General features: G+C 37.8%; 4 protein-coding genes across 5 annotated transcripts; 3 read left to right on the top strand and 1 right to left on the bottom strand.

The window, feature by feature from the left end:
* The first annotated feature begins 888 nt into the window (after positions 1–888).
* Positions 889–3,290, top strand: LOC105157270 (Concanavalin A-like lectin protein kinase family protein). The gene has a single exon (XM_011073639.3). It carries the CDS (start codon positions 1,120–1,122, stop codon positions 3,106–3,108), a length of 1,989 nt encoding a protein of 662 aa, XP_011071941.1. The 5' UTR covers positions 889–1,119; the 3' UTR covers positions 3,109–3,290.
* Positions 3,291–3,567: 277 nt separating this feature from the next.
* Positions 3,568–6,747, bottom strand: FRO8 (ferric reduction oxidase 8). Its single transcript, XM_011073874.3, has 8 exons — positions 6,354–6,747; positions 6,180–6,273; positions 5,909–6,100; positions 5,593–5,830; positions 5,098–5,425; positions 4,762–5,020; positions 4,026–4,690; positions 3,568–3,929 (listed from the first exon to the last, which is right to left on the bottom strand). The coding sequence occupies exons 1-8, from the start codon at positions 6,505–6,507 to the stop codon at positions 3,751–3,753; spliced, it is 2,109 nt and encodes a 702-aa protein (XP_011072176.2). The 5' UTR covers positions 6,508–6,747; the 3' UTR covers positions 3,568–3,750.
* Positions 6,748–8,011: 1,264 nt separating this feature from the next.
* Positions 8,012–10,302, top strand: LOC105157465 (U-box domain-containing protein 36). Its single transcript, XM_011073873.3, has 4 exons — positions 8,012–8,538; positions 9,289–9,407; positions 9,506–9,624; positions 9,959–10,302. Exons 1-4 carry the CDS (start codon positions 8,238–8,240, stop codon positions 10,164–10,166), a joined length of 747 nt encoding a protein of 248 aa, XP_011072175.3. The 5' UTR covers positions 8,012–8,237; the 3' UTR covers positions 10,167–10,302.
* A 1,358-nt stretch (positions 10,303–11,660) lies between these two features.
* On the top strand, positions 11,661–16,346 carry LOC105157269 (P-loop containing nucleoside triphosphate hydrolases superfamily protein). 2 transcript variants are annotated; one of them, XM_011073638.3, is made up of 10 exons: positions 11,661–11,893; positions 12,177–12,710; positions 12,912–13,091; positions 13,180–13,341; positions 13,438–13,592; positions 14,045–14,137; positions 14,288–14,373; positions 14,448–14,674; positions 15,587–15,820; positions 16,004–16,346. In XM_011073638.3, the coding sequence occupies exons 1-10, from the start codon at positions 11,866–11,868 to the stop codon at positions 16,105–16,107; spliced, it is 1,803 nt and encodes a 600-aa protein (XP_011071940.1). In that variant the 5' UTR covers positions 11,661–11,865; the 3' UTR covers positions 16,108–16,346. The 2 variants fall into 2 exon arrangements, with proteins under 2 accessions (XP_011071940.1, XP_011071939.1); XM_011073637.3 differs by having other exon boundaries at positions 12,130–12,710.
* The last annotated feature ends 1,522 nt before the right edge of the window (positions 16,347–17,868 follow it).

The raw sequence follows: 17,868 nt of genomic DNA, 5'->3' as shown, positions 1-17,868 counted from the left end.
TAACTCGAGATCCCAACCTTTGGCTCATTGACACATGGCATAATAATGAAATGTGACCATATGAAAGCTTTAATTGTCCCATTAGGCATATAACTTTTTTTATTGTGTCTTTAACCTTAATTATTTATGATCTTATCATGTGGTGCACTATTTAATTTGAGTATCGGAGGAACTTTATTACGAACTGACCCAGTTATTTTAAAATTATTAATTATTAATATATATTAATCAGCTTTTAAATTTAAATATATCTAAGAACATAGTAGATAGTGTATTATGTTTTCAAACAAAACAAGACGGCCTAGAAGAGAATCATAGTGATAGGGGAAATACATTAAATAGTTCTAGAAGGATCAAAATGTCCTTTAAAGGCTGAAAAATATCAAAATTTTCTAAGTGTTTGAGTATTTTAGAGTGGATTGGGTCGCATTTGACCCATCTAACCTAATGACCCGAATTATAGTCATTGATTCATAATTCGTTCGGTGGATATTTATTGGACACATAACTCATACGATCTCTAACACACAAATGTTTATAAATATATGGAGGATTTGTATGACAGGTATCCATTTATTATCATATCGCACTTTGCGACCCCTATAATCTTGAACTTAAAACTAATTTAAGCATCGCGAATTTTAATTTAAGATGACGTCAAATAACCTAATAATTTTTGTGTGGACTAATTCTATTAGTCTAATTTAAAATACTCGTCAAAATAGAATTCTAAATTGTCGATAATTGTTAACGACATAGATAAATAAATAACACAGATAAATAAATAAATAGGTATTAATCAGCTGGCCATGTGATCCATATCATTGAAATTGAATAAAAAATCCTACCATTAGTTTTTCAAGAATTAAATATTTGTCAATCAATTACCACTAACTACAAACAGAAATTGCTGGAAATGAAAAACAGATTGCAGTCTTGCTTGCAACATTAACAATAATATATGAGTTGAGTGTCAAACCATTGAAAATTCAACATTCAGTTTATCTTGTCTGAAAATGGAACTATCAGTCAATCATCGCGGCGGAGCTCCACCACCTTCACCGAAACTCTAGATTTCAGAGCCGCCCCTAAAATCTTGAGAAAAGGGAGCAACCAGCTATGTTGGCTCCGGTACTGTTCATCCTGCTCCTCCAGTTGGCTCTTCCAGCTTCAGCTCTCGAATTCATCTTCAACTCCTTCGCCGCTGGCACCGCAGCTAATCTCACACTCACCGACGATGCCCGCCTCGTGCCGCCGGTGATCCGCCTGACCAATGATTCCAACCAGTTCTCGCTTGGTCGTGCCTTTTACCCCGCTAGAATCCCGTTCAAGCCCTCCAATTCCAGCAACATTACCACCTCGTTTTCAACTCAGTTCGTGTTCTCGATCCTGCCCGAGATCTCCACCAGTCCGGGTTTCGGGCTCGCCTTCGTCATTTCCAACTCCACTTCCCCGCCCGACGCGCTTGCGGGTCAGTATTTTGGGCTTTTCTCCGGCGCCAGGACGCCGTCCGTGGCTCCACTTTTGGCAATCGAATTCGATACTGGTCGGAACCCGGAATTCAATGACCCCGATGGAAACCATGTGGGCATCGACCTCAACAATATTGAATCCGTGACCACGGAAACAGCTGGGTATTACAATAGTACTGGCACTCTTGTACCTGTTGATATGAGAAATGGGCAGAACATTCATGCCTGGATTGAGTTCAACGGCCCGGAGAATGAAATCAATGTGACAATTGCTCCAGCTGGAATGCCCCGACCCACGAGGACTATGTTGTCATACAAGAATCCAACGATCGCAAATTATTTGGGGCCAGAGATGTTTGTCGGATTTTCAGCTTCCAAGACTCAATGGGTTGAGGCACAGAGAGTCTTGGCTTGGAGTTTTAGTGATGTTGGGATTGCAAGGGACATAAACACGACGGGTTTACCCGTTTTCATGTTAGAGAGTTCGGGTTCGTCTTCGTTGTCCGCAGGCGCAGCTGCAGGGATTGCAGTTGGTTGCTTGGTGGCCGTAGTCGTCATGTGTTGTTTGGTGTACTGGTTTTGGTGGAAAAGGAGAAGGGAAAACGAAGAAGATGATGGGATTGAGGATTGGGAGATGGAGTATTGGCCTCATAGGTATTCTTATGAGGAGCTTAGTGTGGCTACAAAGGGATTTTCGAGTGAAGAGTTGCTTGGCTCTGGTGGATTTGGCAAAGTCTACAAAGGGACACTAGCTAATAACATGGAGGTGGCGGTGAAATGCGTTAACCACGACTCTAAACAGGGGTTAAGGGAGTTTATGGCTGAGATTTCAAGTATGGGGAGGCTGCAGCACAAGAACTTAGTGCAAATGAGAGGGTGGTGTAGAAAAGGGAATGAGTTGATGCTCGTTTATGATTACATGCCTAACGGTAGTCTTAACAAGTGGATTTTTGATAAGCCGAATAACCTTTTGGATTGGGAAGGGAGGAAGAGAGTCTTGGTGGATGTTGCCGAGGGCTTGAACTATCTACATCACGGTTGGGATCAGGTGGTTGTTCATAGGGACATTAAGTCAAGCAATGTATTGTTGGATAGTGACATGCGGGGGAGGTTGGGCGATTTTGGCCTAGCAAAGTTGTATACACATGGAGAGGTGCCAAACACGACTCGGGTCGTGGGCACGTTGGGGTACTTGGCACCGGAGGTGGTTACGTTGGCTGCACCGACCGCGGCTAGTGATGTTTATAGCTTTGGGGTGGTGGTGTTGGAAGTGGTGTGCGGGCGGAGGCCGATTGATACGGCGGTGGCGAGCGAGGATGAGGAAGTGTTGATCGATTGGGTCAGGCAAAAATATGTAGATGGAAGGCTACTAGAGGTGGCTGATGAGAGGATCAAGGGGGAGTATGAGGTGGAGGAGGTGGAGGCAGTATTGAAACTCGGTTTGTCTTGTTGCCATCCAGACCTTTCCCGTCGGCCTACAATGAGGGATGTTACGGCAATTTTGTTAGGTGAGCATGCAGCGATGGAGCCAAAGGAGTTGTTGTCAGAATTGACGCCGACGACTAGCTTCGTTGATGGAGGTGAAGGTGGTGATAATGAACAAGAGAAGGAGACTAAGCCTGAAGAGCAGGTGTGAATATTCATTTCTATGTACGTTTTGTACGTCGAAGTTTCAAGGCATTTGGATTTAAATGCTTACAGTTTTGATGAGATTTGGATTGTAACTAGACAACTTTTTTTGGAGCCTGCCACTATTGTACTATAAACTTTGTATTTTCTTTTACATTATAATAAGAAAACAAAAAAGTGTTCCATTTCCTTACGGAGTTTCCTGGTGTACATAACATCCTTAGAGTGTGAAATTCTAACTAGTTATCCAAGACATGAATCTTACTGTGTTCCATGACCTTCAATTATCTCCGATCTGCATGAAGGCATGAGCATGGTGTTTCTTCTTTTGTTAATAAGTATCAACTCCCAAGATATCAAGACAAGCATTTATGTACATATTACGGTAAAGATTATTTCCACTTCATTTAGTAAAACAGAATTGAGGATGTCAAAATGGTGGCTGAGCAGGCTCTTAGAAGACACGTTGTGAATGCAAGTCGCCCATAATCACGTTAACGACAAAAGGTTAAATAGTCCATGTAGGAAGAGGGGCAGAACATTTAGTCAACTTTCTCTGTGAAATCTGTTACACTTCATACACAGAGATTCCAATACCATTGATAAGCAAAATTGAAACTAGTAGCATCCAAACATAGATTCACTCATTCTACAGTGTAAAATTTAAGGAGTGAAAACTGAAGTTTGATCTCTTTCCCTTAGCATTCTTCTGTGAAACTAGAGCTAGTCTGCATGCTGAAGCCACAGACTCCTTCATTGGTTCAGGTCCACAGACCAACACACCTATATCCGATCCCCCCGTTTCACTTGTGAAATCCGAGAATATATCTGTTGAAACAGGAGCATGTTAGGCCATGTATGATTTGGAACACAGGATTATTTCTGCAGTTTAAGGAACTTTTTTTAATATTATAGAAATGCTACCTCGAAAATTTGGTCTTCCTCCGAAATGGATTTCATGTTCATCAAGTTCTCGACTGGCTCGAAGTGAACATTGCTTTGTAGTTTTGTTTTGTTTATCAGTAAATGACTGAAGCTCTCTCTTTACTCGTTTCCACCTTATCATAATAGCTAGTAAAGTGCTACATGTAATTGCTATAGCAAATGAACACAGAAGAAGGAGATCAACTTGTGATGATGAATTCTTTTGTTCTGAGCGTTTCTTGGCCGGTGGGGTAACGGAATGGTTAAAACCGACAAGCAAGAGGAGGAATGTGATCGAAGAAACCATTGCAATAGCAGCCATCCATAGGAATCTTTCAGGTCCATATGTTGTATAACTGCTGCATGTTGTGCTAAAATATGTTGTTCTTGTGTCAGGGATTTTGTCGAGTACTTCTCTTAGCGTTGTGCCAGTTTCGATTTCACGAGTCACGAATACTTTCAGTTTTATGTGAAATTGCTCGACATTTAGAAGATGAGGAAGAATCGGATCCAGCAAACAGACATCTTGGAACTTTCTTACGGCATAGATAAGTTGTATTCTGTGTGGATATCCACTTCTGCTGTAGTTGGAGCTGATTTCCCTCACGATGCTCACAAAAGGAGTTATCCCAATTCCTCCAGCAACGAGGAGCAGATTGTTGTACCTGCATCAGATTACAAGCAATAAAGAAAAGAAAAAAGTCCAAATTGTTTGTGTTCTTGATCCTGCTGTTACCTTACAAAATCCGGTGATGCCGGCCCGTATGGACCTTCTACAGCTACTGGAATACACTTCCTCTGATCGGCTTCTGTGTCCAGTTCATCATGAATTATGTCATAGAGGGAACTCGTCCATTCTCCCTCACATTTTACAATGACTGAGATCGTATGCTCATCGATGCTGCAGGTAGAAGTTATACTGAATGGATGCCACTGAATCTTGGAGATGCTTGGTATTTTCAAAAAGATCACACTTGCTGGTGTATACTTCAACCCTGCACATAAATTTCTGGGATTACTTCACAGATAGACATATTACTTTAAAACAATGACAAAGGTTTAGGTCATTTACTTGGATCCTTCGGCAGAGTCAGTTCTATGGCTTTGCACGGGAAGACACGAGCAGAAAGAACGCATGTTACTGGCCTAGACTGTATGATGCGGAGCAGTTTATCCAGTGCAAAGAGGAAAACTCCAGGAAAAACCATGTAAAAATGGCGGTCTCCTCCATGGAACAAGAAGAGTACGAGGAAGACTATGTAAAGGTGATGTGTGTAATAGAAGAGGTGAAATCGGTTCCTCCGAATCTGTGGAAGCGATGTGATCCAAATGATGAGAGCTGTTATAAGAGCTATTTCTCCAGCAAGGTATATTCGCCCTTTTCTCTGCCACTTCCACATCTGTTTTTAACATTATCGTTGACTTAAAGTCTCTGGTGAGTTTCGAAAAGTGTGTAATAAGGAAAATTCTTGCCCAGACCAAGTTTTAGCAGACCTGAATAATGACACATTTGGATTCAGCTGCACTTGGTCTGAGCTAGAATTTTCTCGTGTAATAATTTAGTTACCTCGTCTTGGATTCTATGTTTCATTCCCCAGATAAAGAAGGTTCCCACACCATGTAAAGTTGCAAAAAATACCATTGCAGTTCCAAGCCAAGTATGGTATCTGACCGAGCCTTCAAACTGGATGCCAAGCAACCGAAAAACGGACATCCCTCGAAGCACAGGCAGAAGTAGCAGAGCAAGGCAAGCTTCGGCTAACAAACCACAGCGTGTAGCCATTCGGAATAACTTGTATTGCCATCTGAAACCAGGTACAGATGATTACCGTCAACACAAAGGCCTCTTCTTTTCTTGAATAAGGTTGTCAAGAAATACTTACAGACTCAGTTTGAATGATTTGACTGGTGTCATCTTCTTGAAATCGTTAGAAACACGGGCATAGAACGTCCAAACTAGAAAGATGATAAATAGAGACGACGCAAGAATATGTGCTCCTGACAAAATACCTACGTACTGATTCACAAAAAGTGGACTAGAGAAAGAAGTGAATATGCTGCTTCTTCTTCTCTGCCTGCATCAAAGTACAAGATTTCTGATGTAAGAACAGTGAAAAATGCTAATGTTTGTGCTGTTGGAATTTAGTTCTGTACCTGGTTCTCGGTTCTTTTTGTTTGAGTTCTAAGTAGATAAAGCCGATTATCGCCATAGCAATTACAGGAAAAGTGTAGACAACAAAATCAAGACCTGTGTAATATCACAACTGTTAACATCTGTTACTACAACTACTTGAGACTCCATATAAATTATAGACCACAGGATCTTACCGTTATAGCCAAAAACGGAAGCCGTTGACTTTTCTTCGGCTTTCTTCCATTTCCTTGTCCAGAATTCAGTTGGCTTGAGAACCCAAAGAGATAACCAACCAGCAAGTATCAAGATCAGTAGTAGCTTCAGTACCAAACAGGACATCTGTCTCATGTTTTAACCTTAAACCAAGACTTTAGTGCCACATACTAAACAATATACATATGACTTCTGTCTACATGTACAATAGAGAAGGTGCCTTTATATAGTAAGAAAATACCAGCTGCTAGAAGATTAGTTGATAGATTATCCCCACCATTTTGTAGAGTTCTGTGTTGACATACAGATGCCATTACAAAATGACAGGCACCATGTATGTGAGAGGATTTATTCTTTATCAATGTTCGTTTCATTAATGACATTATGTTAATTTGGACCTTCATCTCACCGAGACTGGAGCTAATGCGGTATATTATTTCCCACTATGATGCACATATGACGAGCAAAATTTTAATCAGAATTGAGTGTTCAATTTAAGAAAAGTGATCAATCACCAGGCAGTGGCAACAACACTCGCTATGTGATTGGTTGGTCCTGTCCGAACTGGGTTTGGACAAAAAGTTTTTTCGTTTTTATTTATTTATTCAAATTTATTTACTTATTTATGTGCTTCTTGTTGATTGCAGCTTTAGATATCAGCCTTAATCTTACACTAAGACAATTGGTCCTACATTGTTGTAGTGGGTTCATGGTCCACCATCCCACTACTCCTCATTTACATTGTAGAAAGATTTGGTAAGAAGATATGCATACTGTAATAAAAACAAGCCCCTTTTTTTTGTGTATGGGCTCATTTCTTTTGTCCAAAAGGTAAAAACTTTCTTTCATGAGATAGTGAGGACAGTGTCTGAGTTCCTTTCTTCACATCCACTGATAAAATTTCAAAGAAGACTAAAGATGATGAGGTCAAATCTGTGAACTTATCCATGGCGATAAAGAAGAAAGAAATCGAAAAGATTTCACATACAAGAACCGATCTAGTTGTCCAAAAGTGTACCAACTTTTGACCCCATTATGTGCACTTCTTTCATGCAAATTGCTTCTTGTAGAAAAGGTCAGGACAGCAATAGGATTAGGACCATTTTTCAACCAGACATCAGTCAATTTTCAGGCAAGTAAGTCCTTCCTGAGCTAAGGTTCATATCTATGAAATCCCTTTGTGGGCTTTAAGGATAAGATAAAGTCGAGAGACCTTTCTATATTTCCCTGTGAGTTAATCCTTCCCAGAAAGCTTTTTAGGCATGACCATAGTGAAACAGACATTAGCGGCAATTATCAAAAGAAACAGCCAAAAGATTTCTTACATGATCTCCTTATTAAACTTTTCATTTGCATTATTTAAAGTGTGCAAGAATTTTATAAGTGGGCGGTTAACTAACATGAAAGTGACAATACGTTTCTCTGAACCTTCACCAAGTAACCTTGACTCGACTTTGATGACGTAATATGTATACACCATGGAATAGCAGGTGAAATTTTAAAATTGGGAATAGAAAATTCAGTCCATCTCACGAGTGATCGAACCAACTTAGATTTCCATTTATGGAGGAAGATAAAGGAAAGAGCCTTATGCTATCTTCTAGTATATACCAAGTCAACTGATCAAATTGCTAAAGGAGAGGAAATTATGTAGCTATGGACAAAAGGAAAACACAAACTTTCTGCTGTCTGAAAAACATAGTTTGTGACTCGTGACATGTCCAAGAGCCTGCAGATGTTGACAAAAGAGAATCCAACTTTTCAATTTTTTTTTGGTTTTATAATTATTATTATTACTCTTTCATGGCTTCGAAAGCAACGGCCCTTTTTCATTCTTTATCAAATTTGTTCTTTTCTTCTTGTGTATGAATCTCTTGTCTAAAGTAAAGGGTGGAGTAAGAGCACCTCAAACGGGATATATGGAAGGGGAGGAATCCATGGATATAGATGAGGGGCAATATCGTAATTTCACAGCAACATCCCCGGAAATTGTTGAGATTGTGGAGGAAAGCAAGAGTAGAGATGGAGGAGGTAGTGATGTGTATGTTGCTGTTGGTAAAAATGACTTGCATGTGCTCAAATGGGCACTTGATCATGCTGTTTCTCCCGGTAGTCGTGTTTTTCTTGTCCACGTCTTCCCTCCCGTCTCCTACATCCCCACACCAGGTGCAGTTCCTACAACTCTTTCTGTTTCTTTTCATTGCTGTTTACAAAACCACAGGTTGTTTGGCTCGTGCCTTTTCCGGTTTATGTTCTTTGTTTGACTAATTCAGCATATCCAAATCTCATATGATGCCTGAAGAGTGGGGAACTTGTTTAATATCATATTATTGAAATGGTTGTGGAGAAGTTGACTGACATGTGATAATCCAGAATTCCTAACTTGCTCAACCAAAGATGTCCCAATTTGACATGATCCGAGCTCCAACTTTACTCTTACATTTACACTGTTCAATGCATAACACTAATTCAACAAGATTGATAATTTCATTACAGCTTACACTAACACATAATTCAGAACAGAGCCCATGAATCCTAACTTCTCAAGCGATAGTGTTGGATCATGTTGGAGTATGGAATTAGGCCTAGCATTACATATAGGCCAATGTTGTCTTAAATTTTTTTGATATACACTTTATTACCATAGCCATTTGTATTATTACAATGACTTTACTGGTTCCTAGTTATATCTACTTGATAAGCGGAACAGAAACTCGAACGACTAGATTGTAGGAGCAATCCATCTCCAAACGCGTAAAACTGTGTGCTCGTGTTGAATTCTTCTCTTTGTTGCTTGCACACATTTCGCTTATGATTTTGGAATTTTCCTAACAGATCAAGAATGGAAAACTTGCAGTGTAAACTGCTTCCTGTTCTATCGATTCTTGACTAAAATAAGTAGAACTTCTGTGGCAGTTGGGAGACTATCAAGAAGCCAGTTGAGCAAAGACCAGTTGCAGGTTTACATAAGGGAGGAAAGCAACAAGAGAAAAAATCTCCTGGAAAAATACATTCGACTCTGTAACGAATCCAAGGTACGCAGCTCAATGCGCTCAGTAGCAACATAAGAAAGTCGAAAAAACCGATATGTCCGGCTTGAAACCGTTAACCGTTTTCTGGGTTTCTTGTTCAGGTAGTGGTGGACACGATGCTGGTCGAGAGCAACGCCTCAACGAAGGCGATTTTGGAACTCATCCCTGTGGCTAATATCACTAATCTTGTCATGGGAACCAAACAATCACCTTTCTCAAGGTAACTCTTGCTCCCCGTATAGTCTATTTAGTGTATACGTGCACGTTGTTGATTGATTTGAGCCGGCTATAGCATGCTACATACTGAGAAATTATGCCAGCACACGTTAACTCAATTGGTAAAAACAGACTGCTTCCTATTAGTAGGCTGTGTTTCCAAATTACTCTGCTGATATGAGTCGGTAAGTAATCTACAAGTACCCTTGCAACGATCATGTAGTCCTTAAATCCCGTCTGTCTCCATCTAGACATCATCAAACTACATAGTATCTTCATACTGATGGTGCTTTGGCATTCATTGATCTTGAGCAACTTTGTTGTTTTCATGTTTGTAGGCTATCAAGGAAGGGGCTGGGGAAAGGAGAATATGTCAAGAAATATGCACCGGACTACTGTGAAGTTACTGTCGTACACGACGACAGAGACAGAAAGACGAAGGATCGCCAATCACAAACGTCGGACCAAATAGTCCCATCACAGGAACCACGAGCCACTGAAAGGCACTTCTTCGAGTGTGTGTGTTTTTCAGGCAAATTCACCTGAAGATACGTTTATACTTGAACACACAACACTTCATATTTGTAATAGCCTTTTGTTGTTCGTTGAGGAAAATACTGTAAAAACATCATTTTAAATGATTCTTGAAATTTGAAATCCTACAAAGAGGGACTTAAACAAAGTTATGGGATTTACACGTATACTAACAGTCGGGCACACTCGATGAGTGTGCGAAATCTTTTTCGTTCTAAAGAAAGAGTTGCCAATTCATTAGGATCTTAACGAATTCCTTTAAGTTAATTACAAAATTTATTATTATTAACATCTTTTAAATTTCATAATTTTATTTTATCCAAACAGTTGATGAACTTATTTTTAAAATAAAATTTAATATTTTATAAGCTATTACTACATCTTATATAATATAAGATAAATTACAATGGGTTCTCCTGAATTTATTATAATTACAATTACCCATTCGTTATTTGAAAATTTATAAATACCCCCAAAATTAACAAATACTATTTGTGACAACTCATTTTTAGGGAGTGTATTTGCTAGAAAACAGATAATTTCAGGGATATTTTAATTTTTCAAACAATAAATATGTATTTATAATTATGATAAATTTTAGAGAAATTTATTATATTCACCTAAAGTATATGAATTTATAGGATATTTTAAATAACTTAGTTAAACAACTTCTAAATTTAATACCGAAGGATGTGGATATAATTTACTCTATTTCTAAAATATGGAGACCCATCTAATTCAAGAAGTGATTTTTTTTTTTTTTTTTTAGAGAAATTCAAGAAGTGAATTGGGCCTATCAATTTGTCAGCAATCAATGGAAGTTGTTGTGGCCCAGCTATGTTCGACTAATTACTTCCATTCTGTGACTTCTTTTTATTTTCATTTTTTGTTTTGGGTAAATCACATGAATTTTTTTAAAATTTGATATTATTGATTTATTTAAAAAAATTTTGAAGTAAGTGAATAATTTTTATAAATTTTTAAACTTTTTTCATCCACTCCATATTTTTTTTTAAAATATAATGAGAACTGAATTGATAATTTCAAACTTCTATCCCAAAATTATATAATTTTATCAAATATCAGGATGTATATGAGCTCTTGTTTTAGCTTTAGTCTCATGAATTTTACAAAGAAAAAGTCCCATCGGTCATCTCGTATGGAGCCATCTTTTTCATCCGATGTACCCATTTTGGTCGCCATTCAATACTCGAAAGTAAATGTACTGGGGAATGAGCGGTATGCTGCGAGCCCCCTACCCCTTAATATCACAACTCCGGACATACCAATCATAGCCGTCTCGTCAAGTTCATTGTGAAAATGCTAATTTTAAAACAAAACTTATTTTATCAATTGAAAAAGTAATTTTATTTATTATTATTTAATAGAAAACCATTAATAATAAGTATCTAATATATTCCAGAAAACCAGTGAGGCACACGCGCCGGGGAGGCGGTTGTGAAATCAAATCCTGATATCTCCGCAAGTTTTAGGGTATGATTTTCAATTTTACTTTTCTTGAATCCAAAACAAAAGTGTAGAAAATTTTCTTGTGCGTTTGAGTTTTGAAACTTTTGTTCTTATTCCTTTTCATTCAACTCGTTTGGGCTTTAATTTCCCTTTTGCTTTACAAATCTGCAAACCCTAGCCCTAATTTTCACCCCAATTTACTATCTCAGCATGTACAATAACTACGACCCCAGGCTTCAGGATGCGGGCTCTTATCGTCAGCGCCGGAGGTATGTTTCTATGTGTTTCTTGATCTGTGTATTGAAAAATTCTAGTAAACAGTTGTATAATGGTGTAACAGAAACGAAGGTTGAGATTTTTTCTTTATGTTCTTTTGTTCGATTGTGTTTTATATTCCGACTCTTCGCAGAAATGTTATATTTGCATGAGTCTGAGAAAATGCACTGGAGGTATTGCGGCTGAATTAGTGGTTCTATTTTGTGATTATTTCTTCTGAATACTGTAGTGATTTAATGGGGCAGCCACCAATGATGATTCCACCCCCTATGCCAGGTGGTGCTGCACCCAGCTACAGCCGTGGTGGTCCAACTCCATATGGAGGTCCTCCGGTGCCACCACCTCATATGGTGGGTGGTGCCAGAGTTGGAGGAGGTGGTGTCGGGATTAATGGATATCATGAGATTGAGCATGGTGTTCGAAGAGGCTATGAGGCTGGTCATGGCAGTGGATTCGGTAATCGGGGCGGAGGTGGTGGAGGAAGAGGGTTTGGTGATAGAGGGTTTAGCAATAGTGGTGCTGGGGGTCGTGGTGGAGGTAGAGGCTTTGATGGAGGTCGTGGTGGGAGGGGTCGAGGTAGTGGTGGGAGAGGAGGCAGGCCAAGGGGGGATGATTTAGATGCCATTTCTCTTCCAAAACCAGATTTTAGAGGCTTGATTGCTTTTAAGAAGGATTTTTATGTGGAGAGCCCATCTGTTAGGGCAATGACTGAGCAAGAGGTTATGATTTACCGTGCAAGGCGGGATATAACTATTGAAGGGCATGATGTCCCTAAGCCAATTCGGATGTTTCAAGAAGCAAATTTCCCTGGTATTGCTATGTTTCATTTGTTTAAAGAAAATGAATCCTATTTTCTTGGTAGAATTGTCATGAAGATCTGCTTCCAGCTGCAACTGTATTCTTGTGCACAGAAAGGGGCAACCATCTCTATTGAGCTTACATTACATCTTTTCTTCCTTGTTAACTTTTTGTAGCTAAAGAGTTAGCTCATGGGATTAATTTGGTTTGCAGATTACTTCCTTGAGGTCTTTGCTAGATTGGGTTTTGTTGAACCGACTCCTATCCAATCACAAGGATGGCCAATGGCTTTAAGGGGTCGAGATCTGATAGGCATTGCTGAGACTGGTTCTGGAAAGACTTTGGCGTATTTGCTGCCTGCTTTTGTTCATGTTAGTGCTCAACCCAGGCTGGGTAAGTTCTTTGAAAATTCTTAATGTGATGAAATTCTATCTTTTCTATATATCTGTATAAGTTTTTGACCGAAATAAAATAAATCCAGCACAAGGTGAAGGTCCCATTGCACTAGTGCTAGCACCTACCAGAGAGTTGGCTGTTCAGATTCAAGAAGAAGCTGTAAAATTTGGATCATATGCAAACATAAGAAGTACTTGCATATATGGTGGTGCCCCCAAAGGACCACAAATTCGCGATCTTAAAAGAGGTAAAACCTTGTTTGCAACCCTTGTATCTTGTTTCTTTCTGAAATTTATTTGTGCTGATATTTTTTGGAAATTTTTGCAACCTCGTTTAATGTCAGGCGTTGAAATTGTCATTGCTACACCCGGCCGATTGATAGATATGTTGGAAGCTCAACACACTAACTTGAAAAGAGTGACGTATCTAGTGTTAGATGAGGCTGATCGCATGCTAGATATGGGATTTGAACCCCAAATCAGGAAACTTGTTTCTCAGGTATTGAGTCATTTGCCCACCTAATATTTTGTGTTCTTATATTCATTTGGGTGATTTGACATTCATGACTTCTTATCGAAGAATTTGTTATAGAACCTCAATGCTATTAAAACATGAATATGTAGTAGCTATAGATGTTGATGATATATAGTGTCTGCATGCTTAGGATTTCAATATCTTAAGTACCAACTTTTAGATGGTTTACAGTAAATTGGTTAAGCCTCATTCCCTCTGGAACAATTTGATTCGGAAACTTATGACCTGAAAAGACGAGTTTCGTACCCCTGCAAGGTGCTATTTTCATGTACTCATGATAAATGTAATTCGATTAACTGGTAGTAATTCATGAGTGATTCATAAATAAAATATCTTCATCTCTCTTTTTTTCTTACTACAGTTAAAAGCATCCTCTTCCAGAAGTACTGATGTTTAATGGGATTCTCAAATTGCAGATTCGTCCTGATAGGCAAACCCTGTACTGGAGTGCCACATGGCCAAGGGAGGTAGAAACTTTGGCAAGACAGTTCCTGCGCAATCCTTACAAGGTTTGCTCTACCATTTCCTTAAGCAATTATGCTATTCATAGAACAAGGGCAAGAATGGTGTTAGTGGCATGGACCTTTGAGCTCTGCAGGAAAGTATATCTTAATTATAATATTGATCTATGAACTCTTACAATGTTTAATGTATAATAGGTCATCATTGGGTCTGCAGACCTGAAAGCTAATCAATCTATACGTCAAGTTATTGAAGTTATGACTGATTTGGAGAAGTACAACAGGTGACATACGTCTTAGAAATTCTGATCCTATGCTTGTGGAATTTCTTGGTTCTTACCAAATATGTGTCGTGCAGGTTGATCCGCTTGCTGAAGGACGTGATGGATGGGAGTAAAATTCTAATTTTTGTGGAGACAAAGAAAGGATGTGATCAAGTCACGAGACAGCTGAGAATGGATGGATGGCCTGCTTTGTCCATACATGGTGATAAAAGCCAGGATGAAAGGGATTGGGTCCTGGCAGAGTTTAAAACTGGCAGGAGTCCTATAATGATTGCCACTGATGTTGCTGCCCGTGGCCTTGGTAGGATTAGTGTCACAGTTTAGGTTTTAGCCTCTCATTTCGTCTTGCAACTACATAGACAAGTCTCCCGGCTGTTCTCCATGTTCCTGATAGTATTGTGGTTTGGGTGCGGAAGTTTGTGCATTTGTTGGCTGCTCACTACAATTTTGCTGTACATGAGCAAGGTGCTTTTTTAATGTCGTTGGAGGAATTAAACTGGATTTGGAGGATATTGTTATTGTATGCACCTTGAATGGTGCCTTGGCCTAGTGATGACCTAGAAGGTTGAGATAGTGATGAGATAGAAGTAGTCAAGATGATGCTTTCTTAATTTGCTCAAAGAGTGAGAACAAAAGTGGCAATGACTGTAGAATGTTCCAGATGATTCCTCTTCCTGGTACTAACTTATTGTATCAGCTTAAGTTGTGCAGACACATGGAGCACGCTTCACCAATGTGTAATGACGTGCTATGGTTTTTTATAGGCGAGTATATCATAGGTTCTGAATTCCATAGGTTTTGTTAACTGTTGTCGCTGATGGTCATTGTCAATTTGCTGAAACTGAGATTGAGAATAGATGTGGGCTTTACATTTGCCTTAAATAGAGTCCTCCACATACAGTGTGCTCGTCCTATTTGTCTGAGTAGCATAATTGAAGCTAAAGTACCCATCCACACTCGGGGAGCTGGTAGTTATGACAGCCGGTTGACTGGAGCGAGATTATTCATTGATTGGACAATGATTAGGAAAATTATGGAGGAGCTGCTCCTTATCCCTGCAAAGTAAGGTAGGCACATTTGAAAGATGTGTTATATCTTATGCGTGATCAGTTTGGATCTTAGGACTGCAGGGATAAGGTGGCTTTATATTATATATCATTTCCAATCTGTTATATGTTTTATCTGATGCAAACTTTCTCTGTATTGCTTGTAGATGTGAAAGACATAAAATGCGTCGTCAATTATGATTTTCCATCAAGTCTTGAGGATTACGTCCACAGGATTGGCCGAACTGGTCGGGCAGGAGCCAGTGGAACCGCTTTCTCATTTTTCACCCATGGAAATGCCAAGTATGCGAGAGATCTTATTAAGATCCTACAACAAGCTGGGCAAGTTGTACCTCCTCAACTAGCTGCTTTGGCACGATCCAGTGGATCTAATATGGGGGGTAAGCATTATTGAGCTCTGATGGTTGACGTTAATGTTTCTGGTTCATTACAGAACTGTAGGAAAATTTCAGTAGCATTCAAGGCCTTCATTGCTACTGCTAAATTATCGTTGATGTTCATCTTCCTCACATTTGTCAAAATTCGAGGGGTTCAAAACACACTCTCAACTTATCTTTCTGCAGCTTCAGGGAGCAACTTCCGTTCCAGAGGACGAGGAGGTTTCGGCAACCGTGCTTCGATTTCTGGGTCTAACACTATTCCTCTCGGCGGTAGAAGGCCATATTAGCTTCTTCCAAGTGTTACTTTATGCCCCTTACACTGTTTGAAAAAATTGTGGTTCCATTCCTTTGCAAATGTTCACTTCATGTGTTGCCTTTAGCATATGATGATTCTCCCTATGTAGAAGAATTAGGCGCACACATGTTGCGGAGATCTGTACTTGTGATACGTATGTAGATTTTATGTTTGTAATGACTATATAACTATCTCTTGAAATGGAATATTCTATAATTAAATTTTATGAAATTATCCGTAGAGTTATTTTATGTCTGCTTAAATTCCACGGGGATTCATCATCTTCAATTCAGCAAATTAGTTTTCATCAAGCTTTTTTCTCTTCTTTCAAATCAAACAAGCATTTCCTTAATTAGGTATTAATATATATATATATATATATATATATATTCTCATACTTTTAGTTTGGGTATTTCTCATACTTTTAAGGTCATATCATCTTATTGTTGAAAATAAATTAAAAAATATATTTTGTTTTGCAATTTTAGTTTTTGAATTGTTTAAATTAAATTATTTAAGCCAAAAATTATAAACATCTATCTACCAATTTTTATAGTTTTATTCGTAATTTTAGCTTTTATTTTATCGATGTTGTCTTAACTTAGTGGTCAAGGCTAAAGTTGAAGTTTTATGAACAAGTGAATTGAGTCCTCAGAATGTGTGGGTATTTGTTTTAATTTATGTGAGTTGTTGTAATTTGTTTATCGGCTTTAGTCATATTGATGTATTGATTGAATTTGATATTATTCTATATATCGAAATGAAATATTATTAAAATAATAGCTCTTATTTCATATATTTTCAATATTTACAATTATTTAACTTACAATTTTCTTGATGATTTATTCTCATTAAAAAATTAAAATTTATTGTAATAGTAGCATAAGTATTACTATTTTTTTTATATCTTGATATCTATCTTTTCAGTAATTATTTCTTTGAAATCATTTCATAAATATTCATTTTCTTTCTTCAATATTCGTTTATTAAAATTTTATTTCCGTCATAAATTAGAAAAAAATGTTTTAAAAAGTATTTTAATATTTAATTCTTTATTCATACGCAACGGCCACTTGTAAAATATAGAAATACACAAATATCAACTGATGTCTCTTACATTGTATTTATGCAACTGTTTTATTTTATTTTATCTTCTAATACATAATAGTAATTTCTACTTGACAATTATTTAATGGATTAATTACGTCCAGACTTCTTCTAAAAATATAAAATTATATTTTTTTAAATTATACTTAAAACCCTTTTAAAATTTTTTTGTTTTCATATGATCCCTTTACGTTAGGGTTTTCAATTGAAAACGCTGACGTTAACAAAAGAAAATATATAAAATTTAAATTGTCCCTCGTTTAATATTTTATGTATATTTTTATACTTATAAGAGAATAAATATTATATATATAAAGTGAGGTACGGTTTTCTCTGTATGCATATAAAATTATAACATAAAAATATTAAATGAGAAGTAAAACTAAAAATTTATGTAATTATTTTTTTATTAATGTCAATATTTTTCTACTAACTCATAATGAAAGGAAATCAGATGTAAATGGTGAATTTTCAGAGAGGATGTATATATATAATTTTAAAGTTCTTTTTGGTGGAAACTATAATTTCATATATTCGAAGGGGTATAATAATAATTAAACCTTACTTAAAGTTGCACTTGCAAATAGCAAGGGATCTGAAAAGCTCACGGTCAATGGCGTAATTATGCGCACCTAACAGGGGTAAT

The sequence above is a fragment of the Sesamum indicum genome, linkage group LG3 (assembly GCF_026168435.1).
Source record: "Sesamum indicum cultivar Baizhima isolate 11 linkage group LG3, ASM2616843v1, whole genome shotgun sequence".
Lineage (NCBI taxonomy): Eukaryota > Viridiplantae > Streptophyta > Magnoliopsida > Lamiales > Pedaliaceae > Sesamum > Sesamum indicum.
Note: the sequence above shows the minus strand (reverse complement) of the source record. Positions and strands in the feature narration are given on the sequence as shown.

Bases quoted from the DNA above. Each gene is read 5' to 3' on its own strand.
- LOC105157270 (XM_011073639.3), top strand. From the start codon at position 1,120: ATGTTGGCTCCGGTACTGTTCATCCTGCTCCTCCAGTTGGCTCTTCCA.
- FRO8 (XM_011073874.3), bottom strand. From the start codon at position 6,507: ATGAGACAGATGTCCTGTTTGGTACTGAAGCTACTACTGATCTTGATA. The intron at 6,274-6,353 runs GTAAGATCCTGT...GATATTACACAG, and splicing joins TTCCGTTTTTGGCTATAACG to GTCTTGATTTTGTTGTCTAC. The intron at 3,930-4,025 runs GTAGCATTTCTA...CTGTTTCAACAG, and splicing joins AGGAAGACCAAATTTTCGAG to ATATATTCTCGGATTTCACA.
- LOC105157465 (XM_011073873.3), top strand. From the start codon at position 8,238: ATGAATCTCTTGTCTAAAGTAAAGGGTGGAGTAAGAGCACCTCAAACG. The intron at 8,539-9,288 runs GTGCAGTTCCTA...CTTCTGTGGCAG, and splicing joins CTCCTACATCCCCACACCAG to TTGGGAGACTATCAAGAAGC. The intron at 9,625-9,958 runs GTAACTCTTGCT...TCATGTTTGTAG, and splicing joins AAACAATCACCTTTCTCAAG to GCTATCAAGGAAGGGGCTGG.
- LOC105157269 (XM_011073637.3), top strand. From the start codon at position 11,835: ATGTACAATAACTACGACCCCAGGCTTCAGGATGCGGGCTCTTATCGT. The intron at 14,138-14,287 runs GTTTGCTCTACC...AATGTATAATAG, and splicing joins TCCTGCGCAATCCTTACAAG to GTCATCATTGGGTCTGCAGA. The intron at 14,374-14,447 runs GTGACATACGTC...TGTGTCGTGCAG, and splicing joins GATTTGGAGAAGTACAACAG to GTTGATCCGCTTGCTGAAGG.